Here is a 26667-nt window from a genome sequence, read left to right as displayed (position 1 = left end):
ATCCAGGAACTTGTTCAGGCATGAACTAGGCTAGCTGAATTGGATTTGTGTTTGTCCAGTCCAGGCCAGCTGTATTGTGACAATATTGTGACATTCAGCAAGGTCAGTCACCATCAGCCAAGCTTCTTGCCTCAACCAAGTAAGCAATTACAAGAGAACAAGCTTGTAGATCCATCTTTCCTTAAAATGCTTCTGTTTGATCAATGTGCCAGGAGAGAGTACTCTATGTTGCTCCTGGTTGTGGCCTTCTTGGTGAAAGGGAACCTTTCCAGTTTTACTGTAGCCTTTAGTACCCACTTTCATACTTCAGCTGTTTCTGCAATTAAGTGTGATTATCTGTCACTGAATATTTGGTCTAGTTTTGATGGATTTAGGCTTCTATGTAGCTTTCTGCTACAGCAGTCTAACCAAACAACTCTCTGTCAGGTATTCCTTACCTATGTGACAAATGCAGTAACTTTTCCTTTTGTTTTGTCATAAAACAAGCTTTATTTTAAAACATCTTTATTTACACAAGTTTATCCAAAAATGAAAAAAGATATTGAAATTCTGAAAGGGTTCTAATTAGAAGGAAAATAATATGGAACCATTGCAGTCCTTGCATTGGTTTTGTCTACCAGCTCTACCACAGTTCTACCAGCTCATTAAGTTCTTTCAGTAGGGCTTGGTAAAACAAAAAGTTTGTTTAAATAGAGGATGTCCAGCAGACAAGACAGTCCAAGGACCAGCATATTTGTGCCAGAGTCAAAATGAAGTCAGAAGCTACCAAAAACATAATGAGAAATGCTCCAGTTACAGCTGCCCCAGCTTAACTGAATTCCATGTTTTACTTAACAATCACTTTTTCAAATGGAGGTAGGAAGCTCAGTAACAAAACAATTTTTGCTCAATATAAGCAGATGAATGAAGGGGTGGCCATCATTATTTGAGATGCAGGAGAACAACATAACCATGTATTCAATTAACATCTCCTGAAGAGCCATCTCAAGAGTAGGACAAAGAAAAGGAAATGCCAGAGAAGAGGATCATGTTCTGAAATGTGCAAATTACAGTACTTTGAACACAAATAATTGAATTTATTTATTCCTTCCTTTTTTTTTTTTTTCCTCTCACCTCATGCTGAAGAGTAGGGTTGATCAATAAAATACAAAGGAGTATGGCAGGAAGTGTCTGATCAACACCATGCCAGAGTGTTTGTCCCTGGAAAGGAATAAACCAAATTTTTAAAATTACACTTTTACATAGTAAATCCTAGTGTGTTGGACAAGATACAATTTAGGGCTATATGAAATGCAAGCAAAAGTGACATGATTTTTTAATTCTTTAATTCTGGTTCTTACTAAAAACTGTCAATCTGATAACTGATGATGAAACAGTTCATTAGTATGCTCTTGTTTTGGAGCTCCCATGAACTCGGAGCTGGTGGCAATCTAAGACAGTATATGGAGTTTGCATAGCAATATTTTTGGGGAGAGGTGGGGACCACAGTGGTGCCTTCTGTGAGCTTCTGAGAGAAGCTTTCTCCATGTTCTACAGAGCCAATGCCAGACAGCTCCAGGACAGACCCGCTATTGGTAGGGTTGAGCCCAGCAGCGATGGTAGCGCTTCTGAGGTTGTGTCAGCCCCACCAAGCACAGAAAGAACAATTCCAGAGAGCTGATAGGAACAGTGAAGTTGTCTGTATGCAAACGTTCTACTCAGGCAGCACATGGAGGACAAGCCTGTTACAGATCTTCTTTAATTGGTGCAAATGCATTTCGTGTGACCTACGTGTGACTATGGATACAATGAGAGAACTTCCAGTCCCTCTCTTTGGTTTATGATCTATGTTAAATCAAAGGAACAGCTCAGAAGATGCTGCTGGTTCCAGAAGCAGTAATATGCAGGTGTTACAGCCTGGATATAATAGCTTCCTACAGGGAAAATTGTACCACCCTATGGAGACTTCAGTATTTCAGAGAAAGATGGATAAATAACAATTTATCTTTTAACAGTGCAAATGTTGAAGTTGACAAAAAAATAACTCTGTATACTTTTAATACAATCTTAGTCACTCCTTACTCCTGCTATTATGGCTATTCCCAAAAAAAGACGGACTATTCACCTTAAATTAAAGGCTTATGGAGAACCTAGAGGCAATTGATACATTAAAATTCCTTGCACAGATTTTTACTTACGCTTGTTCTTTAATTCCCTGGAGAAATGTTTTAGTTTCTGTCTCTGATATCTCTCCATCAATACTGGCCAAATATGAATAAAGGAATGAGAATGTTTTGAAGGGAATGCGAGCTGCTCCGCCTTCTGGGTCTCTTGTTAGGATCTCGCAGGCCTGTTTCATTGAACTCAGTAAGGACTGCAGGGGGTTCCAGCAAGAAATGAAAGGAAAAGTATCAGAGCCATGAACATCCTTGCATAGCATGACAAAATCCACAGTATAAGCCATTAAAAGGGAGGGTAAATGAGATGAAGGTGATATCATTATTGCCTAACTTTAAACCCCAAATTTACTCTCTAGTGCAGGTCCAAGGATGGAAACAATAATGTAGTTGTAGTAGGGAAAGGAGTAAAAAATACCAGAATCTTGTGATGGTTAAAGATCGCATAGGGTAATCTGAGCTCTCTCTCCATTAGGGCCAAATTGCTCTGTTTTGCTACTGTAAAAGCTCCAACATCACTGTATCCAGTAAAAGATCTCCCTGTGTATGTGTATATTACCTCAGTGGTTCTAAATTAATTCTCAGCAGCAGTTAAGACAGACAAATCTCCAACCCCCAGAAAATTAATATAGGTTTGGTGATTTTATTATTATATGGTAATATATAATTTTTAGATTATATTTTGGCTGATATTTACTGTTTCCCCTATCTCTATGCAAGTTCCATTTGAATAGATAGTAGAAAAAGCACTGAGGCAAAAAGCATTTAAAGAATATTTCAGTTTAGTCAAAGACAAAAAAGAATATTTCAGTTTAGTCAAAGACAAAAAACATCCGAGTTACCTTTAAAAACATGCCTCAAATTATTAGTTCCAAATACACTTTGAAAAAATCTTTACTTTAATACGGTGTTAATAATCCAGTGCCCTATGCATGCTGAGCTATATGGGGAAAAGTGTGGAAAAATTCAGCACTGAGTTTCATTCAGCCAAAGACTGGTTGAATGCCATCAAAGAAACAAATAAAACCACACATGCAATATGAAAGCAGAAAACCAAACCCACACAGGATTTCTTCAACCTAAGTCTTACTATTTTTCACTGCAACTTTTTCAAAATTTACATTTTCATTAACCAGCAAGAAACATATCTATGTAAAAAGATAGTATTTCCTAACAGTAGAATAGCAATACTTAAAATAAACGCAGTATCTATTTAAGATCTAGAACACAGGCCAGAGAAGTGTCATCTTATTATCCTTTAACAATTTTACTCAATACATCTCCTCCCCTGGGAGGCTCCTCAGGGAAAAGAGAGGCAGCTGACTCTATGGCCAGCTTTACATTTTACATTTGGCTACCCCTCTACTTCCCTTTCTGGTCCTGCCATCCCTAACTGCGGCAGTGTCTCTCTCACAATACAACAAAGTTATTCATATCCATTTTGCCAACTTGGAAAGACAATTTAACAGGCTACATATGTGGTCATTTCTCCAAGCCTTTTGTGAAAATGCATTGGTGCTTTTAGAAAAAGATACTTCAGACTGGTGCTCTTAAGAAGTTCATACTTGTCTACTCTTGTATCTCAACTGTAACCCTGTTTGACTGTGAACACAATTTACAGATGCAGGAAATGAATGTAAATTTCATATGTGTCTTTCTCTCTGGTTTAGGAAACCAAGGTTTAGGTTTCATTATGTAGTACTGAAATCAAATTATTCACTAAATATCCAAAAGCTTGGTGAGATGGTGAAATTGAGTCTGTCTGGCTCCATCAGAACAATGCTCCTGTAACTCCATTTTTGGTTTTGGTTTGTTTGGGGTTTTTTAGTGGGGAGACAGGGGTTGTTGTTTTCTAGATAAGTAGTGTTGCTGATACTATTTTTAAATTAAGAAGAGAGCCCAAACTATGAGATCATTTTGGGAGAGAGACTGGAATGAAGAAAAAAAAATTTGAAATATTTCAAGAAAGATAGACAGACAGACAGCAAGACAGACAATTGCACAATTGTATCACCAGACCAGGTTAACATTCAGGGCTTCCAGATACTGCAACATTAACAAAATATTGTTTCACATACATTTTCTGGTTAGTACCTCTTCTTCCCTACTGTAGAAATCATTAGAAGTAGTATACTTTATAAGAATATCAGCAGAACACATTTTATAATCTTTCATTCTGTTGAAATGCTCTGCTGAGATTTTATTACTGACATTAAAAGAATTGTAGCTGTAGTAGCATTAAATGCTGCTGAGAAAATTTAATTTGCTACACAATCATTTAAAAGTTGGTTCTTTAATTTCTCCCTTCAGTTCTCCTTCATGGACATTTACACTGACACCATCAGCATCATTCCTCCATCATCCTTTCACACAGTATGAGGTCCCTGCAGACATGCTTTCTCTTCTATTGCCACTCCAGTAAACTGAGGATTTAGCCATCTTTCTGGTTAAGTTTCCCAGACCAAAATCTGATGGGCAAAAGAAGTAAACATGCAAGCCATTTTGCCAGCTGGTGCAATAGCAATCACCATTCCCCAAATCCATCTGCATTAATTGTTCTATGGTCTATCTTATATATAGATTTTAGACAAGCATTTGTGTTTGGATATGAGGGCTCCTGCTGTGAACGTACCCCACCAAGCACGCTGCACCCAAGTGCCAGAAACTTCATCCATTCCACCTTCTCTCCAAAACTGTCCAGTTGCAGGATAGCTTCCAGCTGCTCCTCTGGCAAGCCCAAATGCTTCCATTTATCCCTCAGTTCTGCAAAGGTCACCATGCCTTTGGAAGAAAGCTTTGAACAAAAACATGGTACCTCAATAAAAACTCTGAAAACCAGACTGAATTTAAGAACAGAGTGTCTCCCCAAAATACTTCAATATTTGAATACTTCAAATACTTGACAGTCTCTCTCCCCAACCATCTCCAACACATCAGCATTCCTCAACAGCATTGTGCATTTGATAAATAACAGCTTGTACCTGTTTATGCAAGACCTTAAGGAGTCCTGGGGTCAAACCAGCATCTTTTTTCTCTCTTTGTGTTGCTAAAGGCATTTCGATCCTCTCCTTCACAGGAAGGGGTTCACCTTTAGACAAGGCTGAAAAATACCTAAGTGAATGGGAAGAGCAACACATCTCAATGCCCATTGCTATTACAAACTGCACAGAAGTAAATGCTCTTGCAGTTCAGTGTAAGAATCTGCAAGCTCCCCCACAGGAGCAGCATCACCTGGCAAGCTGCCTACATGCACAACTCCCATCCTCCTGTGCCCAGAAACCACAATCTTTAGACTTTACTTGAACCTTTCATGACACTCTAATAATTCTTAATGAATTTCACTTATTTTGTGCATGATATATTCAGCTCTTTTGACTGATGAACCTGAGGGCTCATTTGTTTAACATTCTCCTCATGCACTACCCAAAATGTACAGCTGCCTATTCACATTGCAACTCTCTCCTCAGAATTTCTGCTATTTCTGTCTGTTCCAAAATAAAATTTTAAAGAACTCTTAAAGTTCTAATTTAAAGGGCATTGGATGCACATCCTTTTAATTATAAGTCTGCCACAACTTAAGAGCTACCTCACCTGAACTGCCCAGCAATCTGAATTGTGCAAGGAAAACTCAGTTTTTATTCAGGTGCATCTAATTTACAATTTTCTCCACTTGTCCTGCCTCATCTGTCCTGCTCACCCAGGTCCATGTCCAGGCTATCCCATGCTGTGCACATACCTGCTAAAATACACAGCAGGAGCACTCCAGAACTGAATTAGTGTGACTATATCCATAGAAATGGATGCACAGTATGTACGTAAATATAACACCCGGGCTATTTTTCAGCCAGATCTATTTCCTCATCTGATTATTCACAGGGATAAGCACTACAACACCGGCAGCACGTGTGAAGCCACAGCCTCGTTGTGCTTTGCACGACTCCCAGGTACAGATCTTGCCCTACAAGGTACACCAGAGCATGCTCCAGAAAGAGGGGCGTGCGGTCAGCAGCAGCCGCCCCACCCAGCTGCGCGGCTCCCCCGCCGAGCTGCTGCAGTGCTCAGGCAGAGGTCGGGGGTTGGCTGCTGGCATGACCTTGGCACTGCCGGGCTGCCCCTGCTCTCGCCGGCCCCACGTCCCAGCAGGCTCAAGCTACAGAGGTAGCCGTACCTCACTTCCATCAAATTCCTAAGAAACGCCACACCATTTTAAGGTGGTCCTGCTGGCTTTCTCCAACACTGCAGCGGTAACAATTCAGCTTCAGATTATTTTCTTTTTAACAGACAAGCCAGACTCCAGCCTAGCTTTGTTAACAGCTTCCCCTCCCACATGTACACATGCCCACACAAAACATAGGACAGGAAAAAATTATAATGAGCAGTTGAAGTAAAAGAAAAAAAATCGATGTTAAAGGAGAAACAATTAAACATCTAAATCAACTTTATGGTGAGGGATTTATTACGCAGATTATCACTTCAAAGGTGCAAATTTTCAGGCACTTTTCCCAGAAAGAAAAAAGAGAAACCTAACCAAGCTTAAGAATTAGAAAGCTAATGTCTAATTTTTCCTTTAAATTCCAAGAATTGAATCACAGATGAGAGAAGAAAAACCAAGCCAAACTAAAAGATAAAATAGTTGGTCTTTCAGATAGAAAAGCAAATAACAAAAAGAAAATAAAGATGCATTTTGTGTATGGAAATCTAGCTATTTCAGAAGTATGCCAGCCCTAAGCCTCAAGGAAACAGAAAATAAATAAAATACCACACTATTTTTAAAAGGCTTGCATGCTGCATTAATTCACAGAAGCGTATATGCAATGTACATGCTGGTATGATATTCAAAGCTATGTCCACTATACAGTAAAGAAGAGAGTGAGGTTTTGAGGGTCCATATGTATAGCTCTGTGTTGTTAGGTGAACATCATACTTACGCAGCTGCCCACTGCAAAACATCGTAAGGCTGAGTCCTAATAGCAGCTTTAGTAAATTGCTTCAGAATGTTGGGCAGCTCTGGAGGGATTTTGATCTGCTGGGCACAGAACATGGTTTCTGGAAGAGGCATGGTGTCCAGTCACAAAGACCTAAAAGAAATAAAACAGCAGTTCACACATGCAGAATGTGAATGAAAAACTGTGTGTGTACATGGGAGTGAACAGTGCATATCCTCAAATTCCCTCCTGTCCTACTGGAATAGCTGGGGCTACTGCAGAGCTGACAGACTTGGAAAGGTAAACAGACAAGCCCTGCATGGCTCTAAAAAACTTTGTTGCTACACCAAATAAAACAGGGCAGCTTGGGCACCAATCACAGCTCAGTGAGAACTACTACTTTAACAGGTGACTTCAGATAGTTTTAAACTAATTTTTCTCCTCAAACCTACAACAAAAATTTGTAAAATGGGCTGTCCAGACAAGTCACACCACACATGCCAACATGAAAGGTATCTATTGACAACTCACTACTGCATGCCAAGGAAAATCTTGGCATTTTTGTACAGATGCCAGAGCATGCAGATGACCAAGTTTATGTGACTTGGTTTATGTTTATGTATTCAAAAATTCTGGAGCCAAAAGTTATCAATTTGTGTTCGTGACAGACTTCACATCAAACAAAATATTGTGATGAACAAAATATTCATGTGTGCTGCAAGCACACATGCTCATACAGCTCTACAGGTGTGTTTGTCTCATTCAGGATGTAACTCATTTGTTGCAAGGAATCCTGTTCCCCAGCATCTGAAAGAAAGGACAGAGATAGGCTATTGTATGGTCCTTCTCCCATGATAGCAATGGGGCATATTTGGTGGGAAACTCTTCTCATAATTTCCAGGACAAACTATGGCATACTTAAGTTGATTTAGCAACAAGAACCTAAAATGGTTAGTTATTTGCAGAAAGGAGGAGCAGTAAAAACAACAGCATCAAGAAAGGAATCAATGTAACAGAATCCTCTATCGATTTAGACTTTTTTAATTTTTAAGATAAAAGTAAGAGTACCTGGCAGGTAGCTTTCTTATGTGAATTTTCCTGTTGCGGAAAAGAAAAAAAAATAAAAAATAAAAGCCAGCAACAGAGTGATGAAACTGCTATGACTCAAGGCTCCTTTGAGGATCATACCATACTTAGAACTTTATTTATGGAGAAATGTAGACAGGGTACAGAATCTTCATCACTCCAATGCAGCCAATTTGCATCAGAAACAGACTTGAAAGTGCACATTTAATTACCACATTGGTTATGTTTTTTCAGTAGTGATTCAAAAACACAGCTCTAGCCAAGGAACTGAAGCTAGATGAGAATTTCAGGACAACAGAAAAACTTGGAGGAAGGAATACAGGTGTGTCTGTGTGTGTGTACCCTTGGGAAACAGTCAAATAAAAGACTAAAAATATAATCACAAAAGAAAAATACAGTTCAAGAGCTGCTTTTCTACAGTAAGCCATTAGTCACAGAGTCTCACAGAAGGGCAGAGGTTGGCAGAGACTTCTTGGAGGTCAGCTGGTCTGAACCCCTGCACAACCTATGAGCAGGTTGCCAAAGATCCATGTCCAGGCGTGTTTCAAGAATCTCCCAAGCATGGAGAGTCTACACCCCCCTGGGCAACCTGCACCAGCACTTGGTCACCCTCACAGGTGTTACAGATACATATTATATTATTGGCTTTTTGCAAATACTAAAATGAAAGTTACATGTATAATGTTGGAAAACTTTGCTGTATTAATATAGTTTCTTTTATTTCTGTTATTGATGAAGGTTGTAGCATAGTATTAAAATAAAAAAAACCTGCTTTTGTTCATATAACTCAGAGACTGAAAAATAGTCAGAAATGCCCCCTGCATTCTTAGATTATCTTATCTAGATGAAGACAGCGGTGACTAGTGGTTCAAGGGAGGAATTTATTGAACCTCCATTACCAGGGAGTGTGAGCCTCAACAGAGCCAAGAAGATTGATCTATGGGGGAGGGAGGAGTTAAGCTAAACAAAGGAACCTCTAAAAATTAAGAAGAATGTTTGAATCTTGTATAAGAATTTGTGCATATGTAATAGGGTTCTGTTTTTAAGGGACAATCCTTTGTTAGTAAGGTGTGCTCTCTTGGCTGAATGCAGAGACACCCGGCCATATTTGTACATTTTGCTTTATTTGTATCTCCTAATTGTCTTTCTATTAAACTTTTTAAATTTTATATAAAAAAATGTGAACCTTGTTTTTCACACAGGGAAAAAGGGTCTCTTGTTCAGAGAGAACATCCTGTACACATATACACACACACGCCTAATGATCAAAGAAAAGCACAGCTAGGTCAGGCAGCTCCTGCACCCCTTCACCGTTGTTACTCTGTCTTGGGTTACTCTCGCTAGAGACAAAGGTGAGCTCCTAACTTTCACTTCCTGTTAGCTCTTATTTTCTGTTATTTTCCTTTCACGCATCCCAGCCCCAAGCCAGCCCCAGGTGTTCAGGAAAAAAGGCCAAAGCGTGTCCGCACGCAAGTGGGACTGGCAGAGCCGCGAGTGCCCGAAGCCCATCCGCCCCGGGCTGTGGGGATGCAGCGCGGGCGGGCACCGGCCGCGGCGCGGCTCCTCGCAGGCCGGAGGGAGCCGCAGGGCCGCCCCACGGTTCCAGCGCCCCCCGGACACCCCCGCGGCAGCCGCCCACGGGCTCGGGGAAGGCCCGGGCACACCCCCTCACCTGCCCCGCTCCACGGCGCCGCTACCCTGGCAACGCGGAGGGACGGGCCGCGGCGGGCGGTCTGGGCGCTGGGCGGGGGAAAAACTTGATGGCGGCGAGGTTTAAAGGGCAAGAGCAGCGCCTGTTTTGTACAAACTTTTGAAAAGGCCCAAACCATGGATGAGGGGACTGAGTCTACATTAGTAAATGCACTGACAGCCGCAAGGTGGGTCGGATACAGCGACTGGACGTGAGCCAGCAGTGGGCCCAAGGTGGCCAAAAAGGTCAGTGGCATCCCAGCCTGTGTCAGCAGTAGTGTGGCCAACAGGCTGAGGGAAGAGGGGATTCTTCCCCTGTATGCGGCCCTGGTGAGGCTACACCACGAATCCTGTGTCCTCTCAATTCAGGGAGGAACCAGAGTGTTCTGGAGGGAGTGCAGGGATGGGTAACAAAGCTGGTGAAGGGCCTGGAGCACAAGGCCAGTAGGGGAAGCTGGGGTTGTTTAGCCTGGAAAAGAAGAATCTCAGGGGTGACCTTACTGCTCTCTACAATTTCCTAAAAGGAAGGTGTAGGCAGGAAAGGGTCAGCATCTTTTCCCACCCAGTGACAGAGTAAGAGGGCATAGTCTTAAGCTGTGGCAGGAGACATTCAGACATTTAGGTTGGACATTAAGAAGAATTTCTTCACAGAAGGGGTAGTGGAAGGGTTAATCCAGGGAGGTAGTGGAATCACCATCCCTGGTGGTGTTGAAGGGAAGAATGCACGTGGCATTTAGTGCCATGGTCTAGTTGCTAGGGTGGTGTTTGGTCATAGGCTGGTCTTGATCTCAGAGATCTTTTCCAACTTGATTGATTCTGTGAACATCTTAGCACCATATTATTGGCAGAGCCCATGGCAGGGAAGCTGGTTCCTGGGCTCCTGGGTCCCCTGGCCACAAGGATACTCTACTGGATGAGCAGTGTTAGGGTGGCATGTCCATCTTGCCTTTGGCATTCTTGCACCTCCTTTCCTGGCTTGGATGAAAAGTGGAGAAATGCTGATTGAGCTGAAAAAAAGACAGGGCAATGTAGCCCCAAAAATTCTCTTTACTCATAGCAGCTACTGCTTCCAAGGACAGCTCAGCCACAAGCAACCTCTGCTGATCAGGCTCCACAGTCCTGGACATTCAGAATAGCAGCACCACTGAGAGTCTGCCACCACTGAGAGCAGCACAGCCAGTGCCAGCTGCTTCTCAGCACCTGATGGTCCAAACTGACACCACAAGGCAGCATGGGCTCTCCCACTGTTCCAGAATGTGAGGAACCAAACTGCCCTCTCTACCACAAAGTCTTGGTGGACAGCTACAAGTCTTTGCACTGCAGATAAAAACAGCATCAGAGGTAATCTGACTGACATACTTTGTAAACACACCAGTGCATCTCTTGCTTACAAAGCAATAGCCCTCTTGTACCTTCTAACATGGACTGTACATAGCCTGAGCACTCAAATCAACTTGGTAATAGGATTATTCATTTCAGAAAGGCTTCACAAGCTGTTGCTCCAAAGAAACTTGGGTGCTGCATGCTTGAAACAGGCCAAGCAGTTACTGCAGAAGCACACAATCTTATTTGAAGCCAGGCCTTTTAATCCACATTATGTCCCCATTGATGAACATGCAAGGCCACGCAGGACAAAGATAAAATGTGGGCTCCGGAAAGCATTAAGCACACATTTTAACTTTTTAATCTTTCATAAAACATGAATACTTAGCATATAAGCAACAGGCTAATTATTTGGCCTCAAAATACTTTGCAGATTCCTGTAACTAATGAAAAAGCAAACTTCTGACATATAATTACATACATTTCTATCCTTTAGCTGTTTTCAAACATCTACTCATTTAAGAACACTATAGCAAGAAAAACATGAAACAAACATTATCCTGCAGGAGTTTACAGAATATAATTCAATTAAAGTGATTTCACAGTGCAGTTTTTCAAAGGTGTCTAGTGATAACAGATAAACAAGATTAATATTATCTCTTATCTGTGATCGTTTCACACACTAGAAAATATCCTTAAAACACTCAAAATGTAAATGTCATACTCTTAATTCTTCTATCTATTTGGTCCAGTGCAGTGAAATAATGGATAAAGCTGCCACACGGTATTTATGGGGAACAGCAGCATGTAGGTGGAATATTTTTCTATATTTAATGAAATGTATTTTCATAGAAACATAGAATGGCTTGGGTTGGACTTTGCAGATCACCTGTAAGGCATGAGCACTTTCACCAGACCAGGCTACTGAGCTCCATCCAACCTGACCTTTAACATGTACAGTGATGGGCATCCACATCTTTTCTGGGCAACCTGTTCCAGTGTTTCATCACCCTCACAATAAAGACTGTCTTCCTAACAGCTAATCTTAAACTATTTCAGTTTGAAGTCATTCCCCCTTGTCCTGTCACTACATGCTCTTGTAAATACTCTCTTTATATGAATCTGTGCTGCTTCCTAGGAGTATTTCCTCCCACTGTATAATACCAGGTCTTGTATATAAAGAACATTTAAAAGTATATCCACAAATGTAATTGTTGCTTTACAGCAGCACTGCCAGAAATGCTGCTGTATAGCAACACAATTAGAATTCCTGCTGCTTCCTACTTCCATGACTCCTGCTCACAACTAGTCAAAATATTCCATGGACTGTCCATTCTATTCCAGCAATATTTAGATTCATAACATTCCTCACCTAACTCTAGCAAGCCACTTATGCAATTTGTATCTGCTAAACATGGCACACCAGTGCACTATTTAGGTTCTAATACAGAAACTCTGTATTGAATACTCTATTCAGCTTTGCAGTGTTCTGTTTTTGTAAGCAAGAAGGAATTCTAAGTAAAACTAATGTCCTTTTCCAGAAACACAAACAGTCCTTGAAAGGCAAGTAATGTTAAATACCACCCCCTTCTCCCACACCTAATGTTAGACATCTTCAGATGTTTGACTTTGCCTTATAAAGGGGAAAATGCTTCTGCAGCTTTGGTGTTGGTCAGTACTCATGAGGTAAAAGGTAATAGCAGGTAAGCAGAAAAATTCATATGCAGAGCTGTGAAATAATCTTCCCATTGCTCCATCTCTTAGTATTATACTGAAGTAAAAACATTCCATTTATTTTGAAACTATTTGACCTCTGGAAATACAATATTTTAAAATTTTCCATTACTGAGTAACTTTGATTTCACCATATCATTTCTCAATTTATGGTGACATCTTAATGAATAAATTAAAACCAAAAGCACAGCTTAAAAAATTGCTGTTAACTGTGCAATTCTTTAGTTTGTTACCTAATTAAGAACTGAAATACCAGAGTAAGATAGCTGTAACTTACCACTGTGCTTCGTAAAAGTTGTTCCTCATCTGTTTCAGAGAACAGCTTATTTAATTTTGCATACTGAACTTCATTACACTACCAAGAATCAATTCCTTGTTTAATGTTTTTACTATTTGTGTATCATCATTTCTTCCAAGAACCTCACTCATTGCCCAGGCTGTACAGCAGTCTTTATTCCCAAGGCAACAGAACAAGAACACTGACGCTACCACAAACCCTTTCCAATCTAGATGTAAAAAAATGGACAGTGATGTTCAAGGAAACAAAATGATGCTGATCAGCATGCTAGGCAATCAAACCCCAGTCATTTGTGCTTTGTGAGGTACAGAACCTTGTGAAGCTTTTCATGGTTTTCTGAACAACAGTGCAGCTGATGTGAAGATTTTTATGGAGACCTTATGCAAGCATAGGAGAAGGCAAGGAAAGAATGCGCTCAGCTGCAAAGTGATGTGAGCACTGTAATAGGTTGGAGTTGGCATCTTACTGGAGAAATCAGACACAAAGCAGTTACAGGTACGGAAGGGCCCTCAGAAACAAAATCAACTAGCTTCAGCTTCACTCAATAATTGAGAAGGGGCAGACAGAAAAGATGCAGAGTTCTAACTATTTTTAATCAATATAGAAGAATCTGTGTAAAAACAGTTAAAGCCATGCTGCAATTAACTTCTTTCAATATACACAAGATAGCTGCAGAGCCATCTGACAATTCTTGGATGAAGACCTGTAGAACTAACAGCATTAGATTCTCAACAGACAAAGGGGATAAAATTGAGCCAGCACACACCACCAACCCCTCCAGTCAAAACCAAGGTCAACACAAATTGTGGTGGAAGAGTGTGTGTATACACACACACACACACACACACACACACACACACACACACACAGATTCTTTCCCACTTGAAAAGTAAGAGGAGCCCACACAACTCTGCATCACTCCACCACAGATGGAAACTACTGGTACAGTGCTCATCAGCTGTCTCAGAAACAGCCACTTAACTTACAAGCTTACTTATCAAGTTTCTATGCTAGAGGAGCATGCAGCACACAATAAAGCAAACCCACTGAAATTTAAAACAATTTATAAAGTACTGTTAATCCCTATTCTCTACAACCTCCATATTCTTTCAAAAAATGTGTAAAAATAAGGAGATGAGGACATGAGATTTCTGAAAAGTTCACAATGGACAGTTCTGGAAACAAACTTCACCTGGGATCTGTAAAGCAGTGCAAATGCCAGCACAACAGTTGGATTTGAAATCATTTTCCATTAAAAAACCCCCAAAAAACCAAATACAGATAATGTAAGCAACATCAAAACAGCTGCAGTTCCTATTGCATGACTGGCCTGATTTGCTATTTTCTTTCATGACTTGTAAAATACCAGTAGTAAGAAACAGCACAAAGGCTTTTTCTTAATAAATTTTAATATTAAGAGCAGTTTGTCTGGATAAAAATGCAGTTACAAGTACCACACTACTGCAAATTCTGCATGATGCACAGTAGTGCTGACAACATTTGAGTAGCAAGACCATTTTGGAACTGTTTATGAAAGGTATGTCAAAAACATGGCGTAAGTAAGAATATATGTTACCAGTGAATTTATTATTGTGAAAATATATCTGTCCCACAATGTACACCACTGTGAATAATCAAATGCAATATTTATGCACATCAAAAATATATGGGGTGAATATATACTCAGTTGAGCATTAAATCAGCCACAGTAAATGAAAGAAATATTTTGGCTATTTTCTATTATTTCATTTCATTGGAAATTTCCTAATAAATCACTCAAAAGGGCAATATTTCTGGTTCAAAACCATCAGGATAACAGTAATTCTGTAAAATAGTATGGATTTGAGAGATTTGAGCCCGATCTTCCTGCCACTAGATTCAGATGCATTTGGCTTGTGCTCGCTGCCTTAGAACATAAGTCCAGACACCAAAAGAATGAGCTACCACCTTCACAGCCGGGACCACATTAGTTCATACCAGGTAAGATCAGGGATGCAACATCAATAAAAGGAGATGACACTTTAAAAGCACCTGCCAGATTCTCAAGGATTAACTACATACACACATAGTAAAGTACAGAATACTGAAGGAGAGTGTATTGAATAGCAAATTAAATGTTCCATCCAATGTTCCATCACTTTTCTCAATACTGCAATGGATATTCACATTTTTCGCATTGGTCCAGGAAAGATACTGCAATCTAAGCATGTGATCTGATGCTACTTAAAGCTTTGTGATACTGTTATGCATTTTCTTTATCTACATAACTGCCACCCCCAAACATAAGCGCAAAAGAAATCTATCTACATATAGAAATATCAGAGACTTGACTTGGTGGCTCTTGTTTGACTGTGTTCTTGCAAAGAAATCTGCTAACTTTTCCTTGCCTGTTTAATAAGATATGTGTTCCCCTGCCCATCAGGCCATAAATGGTACATGATAAATCAGTATTATCCCTCAGTATTATTCCCATAAAAATTTGCAGTGACTAATTCAGAGACATTTTTTTTGGTTGGGTTTGGTTTTGTAAAAAGTAATTGTGCAATATAAAATTCATATGACAATTTTCAACTTTGGTAACTTACAGAAAAAAAGATACCAAGCTCTTTAACTAAGGATCAGGTCAGGACATTGCTTACACTATGCTCTTTCTGCTGTGTAAGCACATCAGTTAAGGTTAATCCCTTTTCTTGAGATCCCGAAAAATTCTAATATTGACAAGAAATTTGCTACAAGTTGTGAACCTATCTAATTTTTCTTGGTACCTTTAAATACTTCCATCATCTAGCCTTAGTACATTTTTACTTACTGTTTCAATTAGTGAAATCCTGATCCCAAAGCCAACACCCACTTACCCCTTCAACCAAATAGAAAAATCCAGCTGAGCTTCAACAAGTACATCTGAATTCTCAAAAGAGGAAATGTTTTCTTGATTTAACAGCAACTGTACAATATTACAAACTCTGACACATGAAAAACAATCAGGCAATAGAAAAATGTACAACAGCTTTGGTGTTATACAAAATAATAAAAAAAAGACTGGACAGCAAGATACATAGTTCATTATGTTCTCAACATAGCAAATTCATTGCTGACTAAGACAGTTATTTACTTTTCATATTCTCTACGTGTTCTTTCCACTCATGAAAAATCATACTGTATTACAACAATAAGAGCTGTTATGAACACCATAAAGTAAGCTCCAAATTTTATAAAAACATCTTGCTTCTTCACACTATTGCTTTGTGGCACATTGTCAACAGAACAGCAGTCCAAAATAAAGTGACAACTAGATTTAATAAATTAATATACTTTTAAAAGATGTACAATGCACATTCTTTTTAATCCAAGGGTTTAGGGTGTCAGGACACTTCTATATACACATATACAGACCTCAGACAGCATTTACAACATCAGAAAATGCAGATAAGAGACAGAGCCTTAACTGCTATCTGGATGCTACCAACAGAAGCCAAAACACTGCTGAGAGTATTATTGGGAGAGATATCCAAAGAAGAGAAAAGTCAATGAAAAAAGGACATGTAAAGGCAAAGGGAAGGTCAAGATGTTTAATATGACCATCTATTCTTGTGAAGACTGAGGTGGAGTTGTTGATGTGCCTGGTTTACCAGACTTCCGTTCGTAATTCACAAGTCGTTGTCCAACAAGGTACCTGGGATCACAATAAAACCAGAAATTAACACAATGTAATACTATTCTGTAACACAAATCCACTCTTATCTCCTTTGCTGCCAAAGTAGTTTATTAATTTCAATAAAAAGTTATTATATAAATTGTAAAGGAAGAGCTTTAGCTGCTGCTTAATCTTTCTTAAAGGGAGAGAAAATATCCTGATGCTACTCCATGGAAAGCTTAAGGGGTACAAGACTCCTTGAGTGTGATATTGAAACAGAATTTAACTATCTCAGCACCTTAACAGTTTTCATACCTTTCACATTATTGCTTTATTCCTCTATATAATTGATCCACACTTTTTGCCACCTAAATTCCTTTTCATGCTTCCTATTTGCATGTCATGTGTGTACAAGAGCCCTACCCACCTGTGAATTCTTCCCCTGAGATGTCATTTCCTTTAGAAACTTTTCACTTTGCTCCTTTTTTCATGGTACCATAACCAACAACCATCATGCACTTTGTACATTTTAGAATGTCACAAACACTTGTATATGCTTTTAAAATTTGTTACATGAAAAGATATAATTACACATATTTCTAAAGCACAGATCTCTACTGGCAGGCATGACTGTCTGCTTACTTCCTGAAATGAGAAAATTAAGTCATACAAACTTCTTGTCTGCAAGGATGTTACAACATTAATAAGCTTATTTAATACCAAACTAATTTTCACTTAAAAATTTTCAGTCGCTTCTTAATATTTAATATTCAAAGAAGCCTATTTTAGGTTTGACTCCTTTTGTAGTTATTGGAAAGCAAAACTCTTATGGGGAAACTCAGGATATGAATGTAACAAAACTAATTTATTCATTTTCAATGCAAAAGAAGCCTAGCAAGATTAGTTGCTAATCTTCTTAATAACTCACAAAAAAGGTAACTAGGGTAACACCAAAAATAATGTAACAATACCAAAAAAAAGGTTAAACTAAGCAAGACGACAAGAAAATAACAGGAAAATTATTATATTCATTAGGCATCTGAGCAATACAGAGTAATAGTTACTGAAAACATCAGAAAACCACACAAAATTTGGTAAGGATAAACTATCAAATCAACTGAATATTCTTTAACAGGTTAGTTGGACTAATGAGTAGGAAGAGTAAGAGTAAGAAAACCATTATGCAGAAAAGGCTGAAGAACTGGTTTTATAAGCAGCAGCCTGAGACATGACTTTAACTTCCAGGTACATTTTAAGTCATGACATTCATTTGTCATTCAAGACTACAGATGAGACAGTCAGCTTCATTTGAGGGAAAACACATTCATGTTAGACATGGGGGAGTGTCTTCCCTTTATGGAGTCTACTCCTGTGTTTATCTACTGGAATCACAGATAAAACATCTGCCAAGAACAGTTTGTCTTAAAGAGTCATTTGTCTAGAAAACTTATTAAAAACCATTTTAGTCCTAAGTATCTACAACATCTGAATACAACCTGAAGTAATCATACATATACAGATATATATAAAGGGGAAAAAATAAAAAAAATACCCCTATATACTCACTTGTCATTTTTAATATGTTCATAAAGGCGCTTGAACTGGCGGACTTGGAATGACAGAATTCCCATCAAAACCACCACCATAAGCAGAAAAGGATAAATCCGTCGCTGAACGAGGTTCTGCATTTCAGCAGTAACTCCTACAAAACAAGATACAATCCTTAGACATTCTAATACTGCTGAACTAACTCACATATTTCTGCTCCTCTACTCGTGCTTCCATTCTTTTAGTTCTACTGTAACTTCAGTAGAACAGTGAAATAAATTACACATCCGTTTACATGAGAGATCCAGCATGACAGCTGCTGTTCTTTTTAATCTGAAGCACTATGAGCAAAATGTTTTCCATTAACAGACTGAAAATCCACAGTAGAAAAAAAAAGGGGTTATCAGTTCTTTTTGCCTGTTTAACTTCTGTTCATCTGCTTACTGACTTCTCCTTGTATCAAAACGTCAACACAATAAAAGTCAGCATTCAATAAATGCAGAATAAAATGGGATTTCTTGAACATGTTAGTATCAAAACTAACTAGTAAAAGACAAGTTGATGAAAAAGCTTATCTATCCTGGTTCTAATGAAATGATTTATCTTAATTATGAGAAGATAGGAAAGTCTGAAAAAACCCTATATATTTAAAATTTACATTTTAATACTATTAAAACCTCAAAAGAAACCCAGGATTTTCACCTGTTCTAAGCTTCATTTAGAATCTGACAAGTCAGAAAAGATGGCCTCAGCTCAGTATAGCTCCTAGAGTGACTAAAATCAAAGGCTGATTGTCCAAAGAAGAAATGAATTAAGCATTCCTTTCCCAAACTACCTAGATACTTAAAATGTACAGACAAGAAATCAGTGTCTGCCCCTCCTCTTGGGTAAGGGGAGGGGCAGACACTGATTCCTTTTCTGTGGTGAACCTTGGACAAATCTTTTCTGTGGTGTCCTTGGGACAAGACCCAAGGAGCAGCCTCAAACTGTGTTAGAGAAGGGTTTGTGTTGGGTATTAGAAAAAGGTGGATCACCCAGAGGATGTTCGGGCACTGGCACAGGCTGCCCAGGGAAGTGGTCACAGCACCAAGCCTGACAGGGTTCAAGAAGCATTTGGTCAATATTACTGGAACATGGTGTGACTCTTGGAAGTCTTTAAACATTTACTTTTGTCAGCAGAAGAGAAGTAATTTGATTGTTTTGTTTTGTTTGTTGTGTTGGGTTTTTTTTATAAACTAGGGCTTGAAGTTTTATTTCCACAAACATACTTACACTGTTGTAAACCATGAGATGACAAACAGATGTTCTGAATGCATACATACCCAGTAAAGGTACAACACCAGAAGCTATGATGTACGGCACACACAGGGAAAGTAAGAGGACAGAGATTACGGGTGCTGCCAGTTTACGGATGATGAAGTGTAAATCAATGTTACGAATTCCATTTGCATATACCTAAAATGGAATAAGTTAGAAGTAGAACAGATCAATCAAGAAAGCCTTGCTTTGTACTTACAGCACTAATTACAAGGTTTTACACAATTCTCCTTAAGAAAGGAAATGGGCGTTCCCATGACCACAGCTGAAGGAAAAACTCTCTGACAACTTACATCATGAGGGTTCCACGAAATCATTTAAACAATACCCAAGAGACCAATTTAATCTGGAACAGAGTTGTGATTCAGTTGCAGGAATGCAAGAGACCTTCTGAAAGATCATTTAATAGAGCTGTGGACAATGGTTTTGTGGGTGACCTGGGATAATTTTGCACTATTAACTTCCTAGAAGAGGATCCTGTACATGCTAATAGAATAAATTAATAGATTTTGTAATGGGCAGAAAATAGGATCCAATTTTGTACTTGGTGGGGCAGACCAGAGCCTCTGTATGTAGAGTCTATACCTGAAAAAAAAGGCCTCCACAATTCTTAAGCTTCTGCAGTTACTACCAGAAGCTAATGTCAAAACATAACCAGATTAAGCATGGGAAAAGACCAGTTTTAAATGGCTATCAGCTGCAGCTAAACAATGGCCTCTGTCCTACAGGCTGGAAGGTTCAGGAGAGTGTGGAAAAGGCCCATAGAGAGCATTCAGAATGGAAGAGGGAGCCATGGTATACATCAAAACATACTCCCAGACTAAGACAATATTTCTGCAGTGTGACAGCTGAAGTGATCTAATAACTGGGACCATGTGCTAGACTTAACCATGAGAGGCACCTTGTGTACGCAGTTTGAGACATGCACCACAGGCATCACATACAGTGCGGGGCTGAAAAATTACCTTCTGACAAACAATTGAGATACTTCACTGAGATGACAACCATGGAATTTAATGGTTATAACCAAGAAAAAATACTTCTGACAAAACAATAGGCGATGTGATTCTGAACTGCTCAGAGAAACTGTTCCATGTTGCTTAATAATCAAAGGGGAACAGAAATGCTGTCTTTCATCTCGACTGATCTATGAATGGCGTAATCCCTATAGCCGCAGAGAAAGCAAAATTCTGTGGTTTTGAGTTGTGGATGTAAATACTGTCCAATATTCAGACAAGTATTTGGACACATTGACTTCATCTGAAGAAACAATCATGTTTCTTTCCTACTTTATTACAAACTTGATAAAAATGCATGTGTGTATACAAAACATTTTCTTAAATTCAGATTTCTGAGTTTTTGTTTTACTGTTATGTGTACCTTGATGGATTAGACTATACAATTTAAAAGGTTTTTACAAGAATAGTTGAATTTTACTTGATTATTCCATTACTGCAAGAGTAACACTGTTTTCTGACACACAATCAGAAACATAAAAAATGTATTATTCAGAAAATTCACATGGACAGTTTTTCCCTACCTGTTCAATAACAGTTTTCAGCCACCACTGGGGACCCATCAATGTTATGGCAGCAATTATTTTGGCATGCAGAACTCCAAGAGCCCAGTCCTAATTTTGTAAAAATTTACAGTGTTAGCATTAACATATCATTAAAAAGTCAGATAACCAAAAGCTTTAAGAGAAATGTGTTAATATTACTTATAAGTGAAAATATAATTACTTTTCCATTTACATGTGACATTGCTTCAAAAAGACAACATCATCTGCACATTCCTGTGAGAAAGAGGATGCTCTTAAGATTAGCTGATATCTGTAAATTTAGCTTCCTGGGACCTGGAAAATCACTACTACTATTAAACCAAAGGCAAATAAAAAAAAAAACAAACAGACTTAAAGCAATTGACTAACATTCTGGTACAACTAATTTACACAAAAGGAAGTCAATTTCCTTCCTTTACAAAATAATAGAAAAAAGACACAAAGATGTTCACATGCATCAGGAAAAATTCCTTTCCTTCTTCTGAAGTTTAATTATTCCCCAAACCCTACCTGATGTAAGAGAAGCTTAAAGCAAGGCAATGCTCTTCACAAAAAAAGTCATACTATTCAGAGGAAAATGTATGTTTTAACATAAACTGCAATTAATATGGCATGGAATTTGCCACACTATCTACTGGCTTCTAGTAAACACTTCACATCCTAAGTCCAGCCTTTCTGCATTACAGATATTTCTAAGAGATTTTCAATAAAATCCATCAAAAATAAAATGCAAAACATAGGCTGATAAAGTAGAATAAACAGCTGAGAACTGTTAATAACTTGGGACATCACAGACTAATAAACTTTCTAGAAGTGCTGGGGAAGTACATTTTCTTTCATCAATTACTTAAAAAGACAACTTTTGTTAATAAATTCTAAAAAAAATTAAAAATTGTTACAAAAAAGCACGAGTTAAAGTTGATTCATGTTTATTTAAGTATGTAACCTTTGTATAACCCTCTTCTCTTTTGGGAAAAATAGAAATTAGTCTCAATTTTGATAGCTTCTTGTTGATTTAGAATAAAATCCCACTTATCCTAAATTTTGAAGAAATTCTGCTACATGAAAATGAAGGTTTTCAGTATACTTATTTTAAAACTTTTAAAGAACTAATATGCAATAGTAAAGAATTTTTATAAACTCTAGCATTACAAATTCTTTCCACAACTGTTTGGAAAGCATAATCTTCTACCACTGTAATTATATGATGTCCTGATTTTCTGGTCATCTACTCAGCTCAAAAATATACTTGGATTTTAAAGTAATAGAATAATTAAATTAATAGCCAAATTCTTCCTTGCATTATGGCTTGAATAATTTGGATACTGAAAGTAAACGAAAGCTTAGGGCAGCTTAGAAAGTCACTGTCACACTTTCTTGTTATTTAGTAATGGCATTCTAGATGTTTTGATTTATGGTCCCCTCAGTTGAGTTTCTTTGAGTTATGACCTCTTTCATAATTCAGCCTAGGTGATGGAAGCATCTTTCATTCAATCTAATGCATCTTCACTTTGTCTCCCAACTTGCAGGACAGAAATTTGCACTCAGCCTGTGATATTTGACTGAAGAGCAATAAATCACAACTACCTCAGAATTTTGCATTAGTGATTTGACAACTCAGCCCAAAATCAGCATGATCCTAAATCATAAAAAATTACATTTATAATGTGCCTCATCACTGAATTAAAATCTTACAAGGAAAAAAAAAACCAAAAATTTAACCTCTTGCTGCATAACTGTATGTAAAAAGCTTTTCAAAACTATTAGAGTACGTACATCTGTGCATACATAGAGAGATACTAACTTCTTACATAACCTTACAATTATGTTACTGGAAAAGCAGCTGATCACTGAAATGCAGCCTTTGATGTCATCTCACAACAGTTCAGCTTTTCACAGTTTAAATTCCTCAGCATATCCTTTTGGTTCAAATAATCTTCACATCCAAACTGGCTTTTCTCTGCCACATACAAACATATTTGTGGAAAATACTCTGAAGCACCAAAATCACATGAAACAAGGCAGCCCATACTCCTTACATCAACAGCAGCGAAAGAATGGGAGCAACTGACCTGCCAAGGATAGAAGAGAGGTGTTTGATCCAAAGGAACTCTCAAAGGTGCGACGATGACCAGTTCAAACAGAAGACCAAGCAAAAGTGGAACCACTCCAGCAAGCAGTATAGCCACTATCAGTGTCTTCATTATCTAAAAAAAACAAGACATTTAATTAGTATGATTACTAGAGGATTCTTTTTTAAACACAAAAATATAAGTTGAACTACATAAACACACAGCCCTGGTGAAAAAACTCCAAAGCTACAGAGACCTCTATTTCACACATATACACCCCTAGAAATAATTTTTGCTATTGCTTGTTTTGCAATGCAAGTTTTCAAGATTGGGTCCTATTCCATAGGAATAGGAATTCCAGAAAAAAACATGACTGTATCTACTAGTATTCATATAGTTCTAAATCATAACATCATACTGACTGTTATCAATAGGGAGTACTATCGAATGGCACTTCAATACATTGCATATGCTCATATGTTGGGAAATTGAAGAATTTTTCCAAAACTGCCAAATTTTCTCTGGTGGAAAACAAACCTTAAAAATTCAGTCATTATGGAATATTTGAGTTAAAAATGGAGGACTCAGAACACTGTGCTTGGATCTTTATTTATTCTGAAATTCTCAATTTAACTGCGTCATACAAAACTAGCCTAATCTAATTAGCATGATACAGAGAAGGGGCAAAGAGCAAGTAGAAATTATGCTTTAGTTCTGAATTTACTTGAAGAAGCTAAGATCTTAAAATGATGGATGAGGTATTTGGGAAACATGGTAGTTAGGACATGAAGAGCATGTACAGTGTAACAATGCAATAAGTACATTAAAATGTCCAGGACAGGATACCATTTATGCTATAGATGTTTAAAGGAACTGGCAAGAAATCTACTACAGAAATCCTCAAAAACAAAACCAAGATAAAAAGGTGGGGTATAAATTTGCTTTCATGCTGAGAATCTCAATTCCTCAAAATCTGTATTTTTGAGGAAAATATCTTTTATTTGAACAACGTAAGTTCAACAGCTGATGAAGATCTTTCTGAAAACATTCATCAAGGTACTTTGTAGAGACATGGTCATCATCTATCAGCTTTATAAGGTTTTTCCATTTGAAAATTACATGTAACTAAACAAGTAAATAGTTAAGCTTCCAGACTTATATAAAAATGTAAATGTCTTTGAGAACATGTAACACATAGGATAATAATGCAGTATGTTCACTTTTAAAGGAAAATAGAAAAATAGATACATATATATATATATGTATTTAAACATATATACACACAAGCATATTTACATAGATTGCCTTCAAAAATAGTCTATGCAGTGGGAATGTAAGCTGCAAAAGCTTCAAAATGGTCTGAAAAGCAATATGAAATATACATGACAGAGTAAAGCCTGCAAGCAAAAAATGAAACAAGTTCCATTAGCTAATTCTCTGATAATTCAGTAGAACTTTTTCTCAAGACTCACCATGAGAGACCATTCTTTGACCTTCTGGAAAATGACTCGACGACCCTGTGGCATCCAGGCAACCAGCACTGTCACTGCTCGGATAGTCAGCCAACAGACATAAAGACCACAGGCAGCTGTGTACAGTTCATGGATTTTGGCAGTCCCCGTCCAAAATGACATTAACCACCGGCCAGCGAACACTGAAAACACAAGCACTGTTAAATACAGTAATGCTTCTGGACATATTAGGGAAGGATGCCTATTAAAAAAATACTTATCAAATTTATCTGAAATATCCCTACATAAATCTTATTCAACATGAAACAGTTATTTTGGTACTATACCTGTAACACATAAATGTGTGAAGCACTATGTAAACACTTTCAGAAATTATGCCAAATAAACACATAGAAATCCTTTTCCACCTAAATTTTCATTATGGCAGCAATGGGACCTGAGCTACAGCAAAACAAAGCACTGAACTGTTCAGAGCCTAAACACTGATCTCCAGAACTGCAATCATACATTAGTGTGTAGGCTTGAACTTAAATTATATGAACTAACTTTGGGTTGTTTCACTGGCTCATAATTTTATAAGACTTACTGATGAGGCTTCTGAAGTTCACTGACAAAAATGGGAGACTGATTTGCTACAGTTAACTTTTTAGTAGTGTTTTCATTTCCCTAGTATTAGAGTGGAATTATTTTATGTCCTACAACTAAAACGATCACAGAATTTATAACTTTGATCTCAACACATTAATGACTTTAGTATCTATCTTGGATTGCAATGCAAGATGTAGCCAAAAGTATGTATTCTATTACCAGCTGTTAAAACCAGGTAGAGCAGTGTTCTTTATCTCTTCCCTTCAGAGGGATAGCCTCTGTTAATGGGCTATTGAGTCTCACCGCATGACTGATAAAATTACATCACCCCATTGTGAGATGCTCCACCCAAGGGGAGGAGCCAAGCCTTCCTACCTGAATATAATCTGAGATTTAGAACACCAAAAGCAGCCTTTCTCCACTTCCTTCCAGAGGAAAGAGTGGACCCATCTACATCACTGGATCTTCAGAGGAAGACAACAACCTTCTACAGGATCACTGCTTTAACAGAACCATGTCTGTCACTCCAGGAGGGCTGCAGCTCCCATTTAATTGGACTGCTACCAACACCCAGATCAACAGGGTGTGTCAGGTTGTATTCTCTGTCAGTAGTTTTTTATTGTTTTGTTTTTTTTGTATTACTGCATTTTTATTTTATTTTAATTTCCTTAGTAAAGAACTGTTATTCCTATTCCCATATCTTTGCATGAGAGCATCTTGATTTCAAGTTCATAATAATTTGCGGGGGGGGGGGGGGTGGTCTACATTTTTTCCATTTCAAGGTCGGTTTCTGCCTTCCTTAGCAGAAACCTGTCTTTTCAGACCAAGACAGTATCATTAATAGAAGAAGGTATAAATTACATGGCATTACAGCAGGCAGGTTATGGAATTTATGCTGGTTAACATTCATTCTACATTATTAAAAAAATACCAAGTGTTTTTGAAATACTTATTCAGACATTTTAAAGTGATATGCATGCCACTTCACAAAATCTCCTAGTGATGTGTCAAGATCACAGAATCACTGAATATCTCAAGTTGGAAGGAACCCGTAAGGATCATCGAGTCCAACCCCCTGCTCCTCACAGTACTCAATAATGACACCTTCAGAATAATTAATTAAAGAAAATACTGCAGAAGACCTGGAAACTAACTACTTATTTTCCTTCTTAAAACAGTAAAATAGGTGCTAGAGTTTCTCTTTTTCATTCAATACTACTGAGATTGTCTCAGCAGCTGAAGCCCTCAGGAAAATTATTTACAG

At 38.2% G+C, this 26667-nt stretch overlaps 2 protein-coding genes and 2 long non-coding RNA genes across 17 annotated transcripts in view; 2 read left to right on the top strand and 2 right to left on the bottom strand.

The window, feature by feature from the left end:
• Positions 1–464: 464 nt before the first annotated feature.
• Positions 465–10141, bottom strand: ROPN1L (rhophilin associated tail protein 1 like). Of its 3 annotated transcripts, XM_086845691.1 has the most exons (7): positions 8270–9791; positions 8150–8179; positions 7085–7234; positions 5138–5267; positions 4789–4950; positions 2178–2353; positions 465–1200 (listed from the first exon to the last, which is right to left on the bottom strand). In XM_086845691.1, the coding sequence occupies exons 3-7, from the start codon at positions 7213–7215 to the stop codon at positions 1137–1139; spliced, it is 663 nt and encodes a 220-aa protein (XP_086701817.1). In that variant the 5' UTR covers positions 7216–7234; positions 8150–8179; positions 8270–9791; the 3' UTR covers positions 465–1136. The 3 variants fall into 3 exon arrangements, with proteins under 3 accessions (XP_086701817.1, XP_023777933.1, XP_023777934.1); XM_023922165.2 differs by lacking the exons at positions 8150–8179; positions 8270–9791 and adding an exon at positions 9840–10141; XM_023922166.2 differs by having other exon boundaries at positions 8150–9806.
• Positions 9414–26102, top strand: LOC147655600 (uncharacterized). The gene is made up of 2 exons (XR_015274957.1): positions 9414–9519; positions 22801–26102. It is a non-coding gene; the product is annotated as an uncharacterized LOC147655600 (long non-coding RNA).
• Positions 10013–16086, top strand: LOC111925661 (uncharacterized). The gene is made up of 2 exons (XR_002862372.2): positions 10013–10102; positions 10914–16086. It is a non-coding gene; the product is annotated as an uncharacterized LOC111925661 (long non-coding RNA).
• MARCHF6 (membrane associated ring-CH-type finger 6) overlaps positions 16767–26667 on the bottom strand; it is a 45668-nt gene continuing 35767 nt past the window's right edge. For all 12 annotated transcript variants that reach the window (XM_086844504.1, XM_086844569.1, XM_086845314.1 and 9 more), the window contains 6 exons: positions 24816–24997; positions 23344–23478; positions 21251–21340; positions 19716–19848; positions 18412–18547; positions 16767–16884 (listed from right to left, as the gene is read on the bottom strand). In XM_086844504.1, the coding sequence (XP_086700630.1) occupies positions 16794–16884; positions 18412–18547; positions 19716–19848; positions 21251–21340; positions 23344–23478; positions 24816–24997 (767 nt within the window). In that variant the 3' untranslated portion in view covers positions 16767–16793. The remainder of the gene's footprint in view (positions 16885–18411; positions 18548–19715; positions 19849–21250; positions 21341–23343; positions 23479–24815; positions 24998–26667) is intronic.

The sequence above is a fragment of the Cyanistes caeruleus genome, chromosome 1 (assembly GCF_971803275.1).
Source record: "Cyanistes caeruleus chromosome 1, bCyaCae1.hap1.1, whole genome shotgun sequence".
Lineage (NCBI taxonomy): Eukaryota > Metazoa > Chordata > Aves > Passeriformes > Paridae > Cyanistes > Cyanistes caeruleus.
The sequence above is the reverse complement of the archived record's forward strand: the minus strand, read 5'-3'. Positions and strand labels throughout refer to the sequence as shown.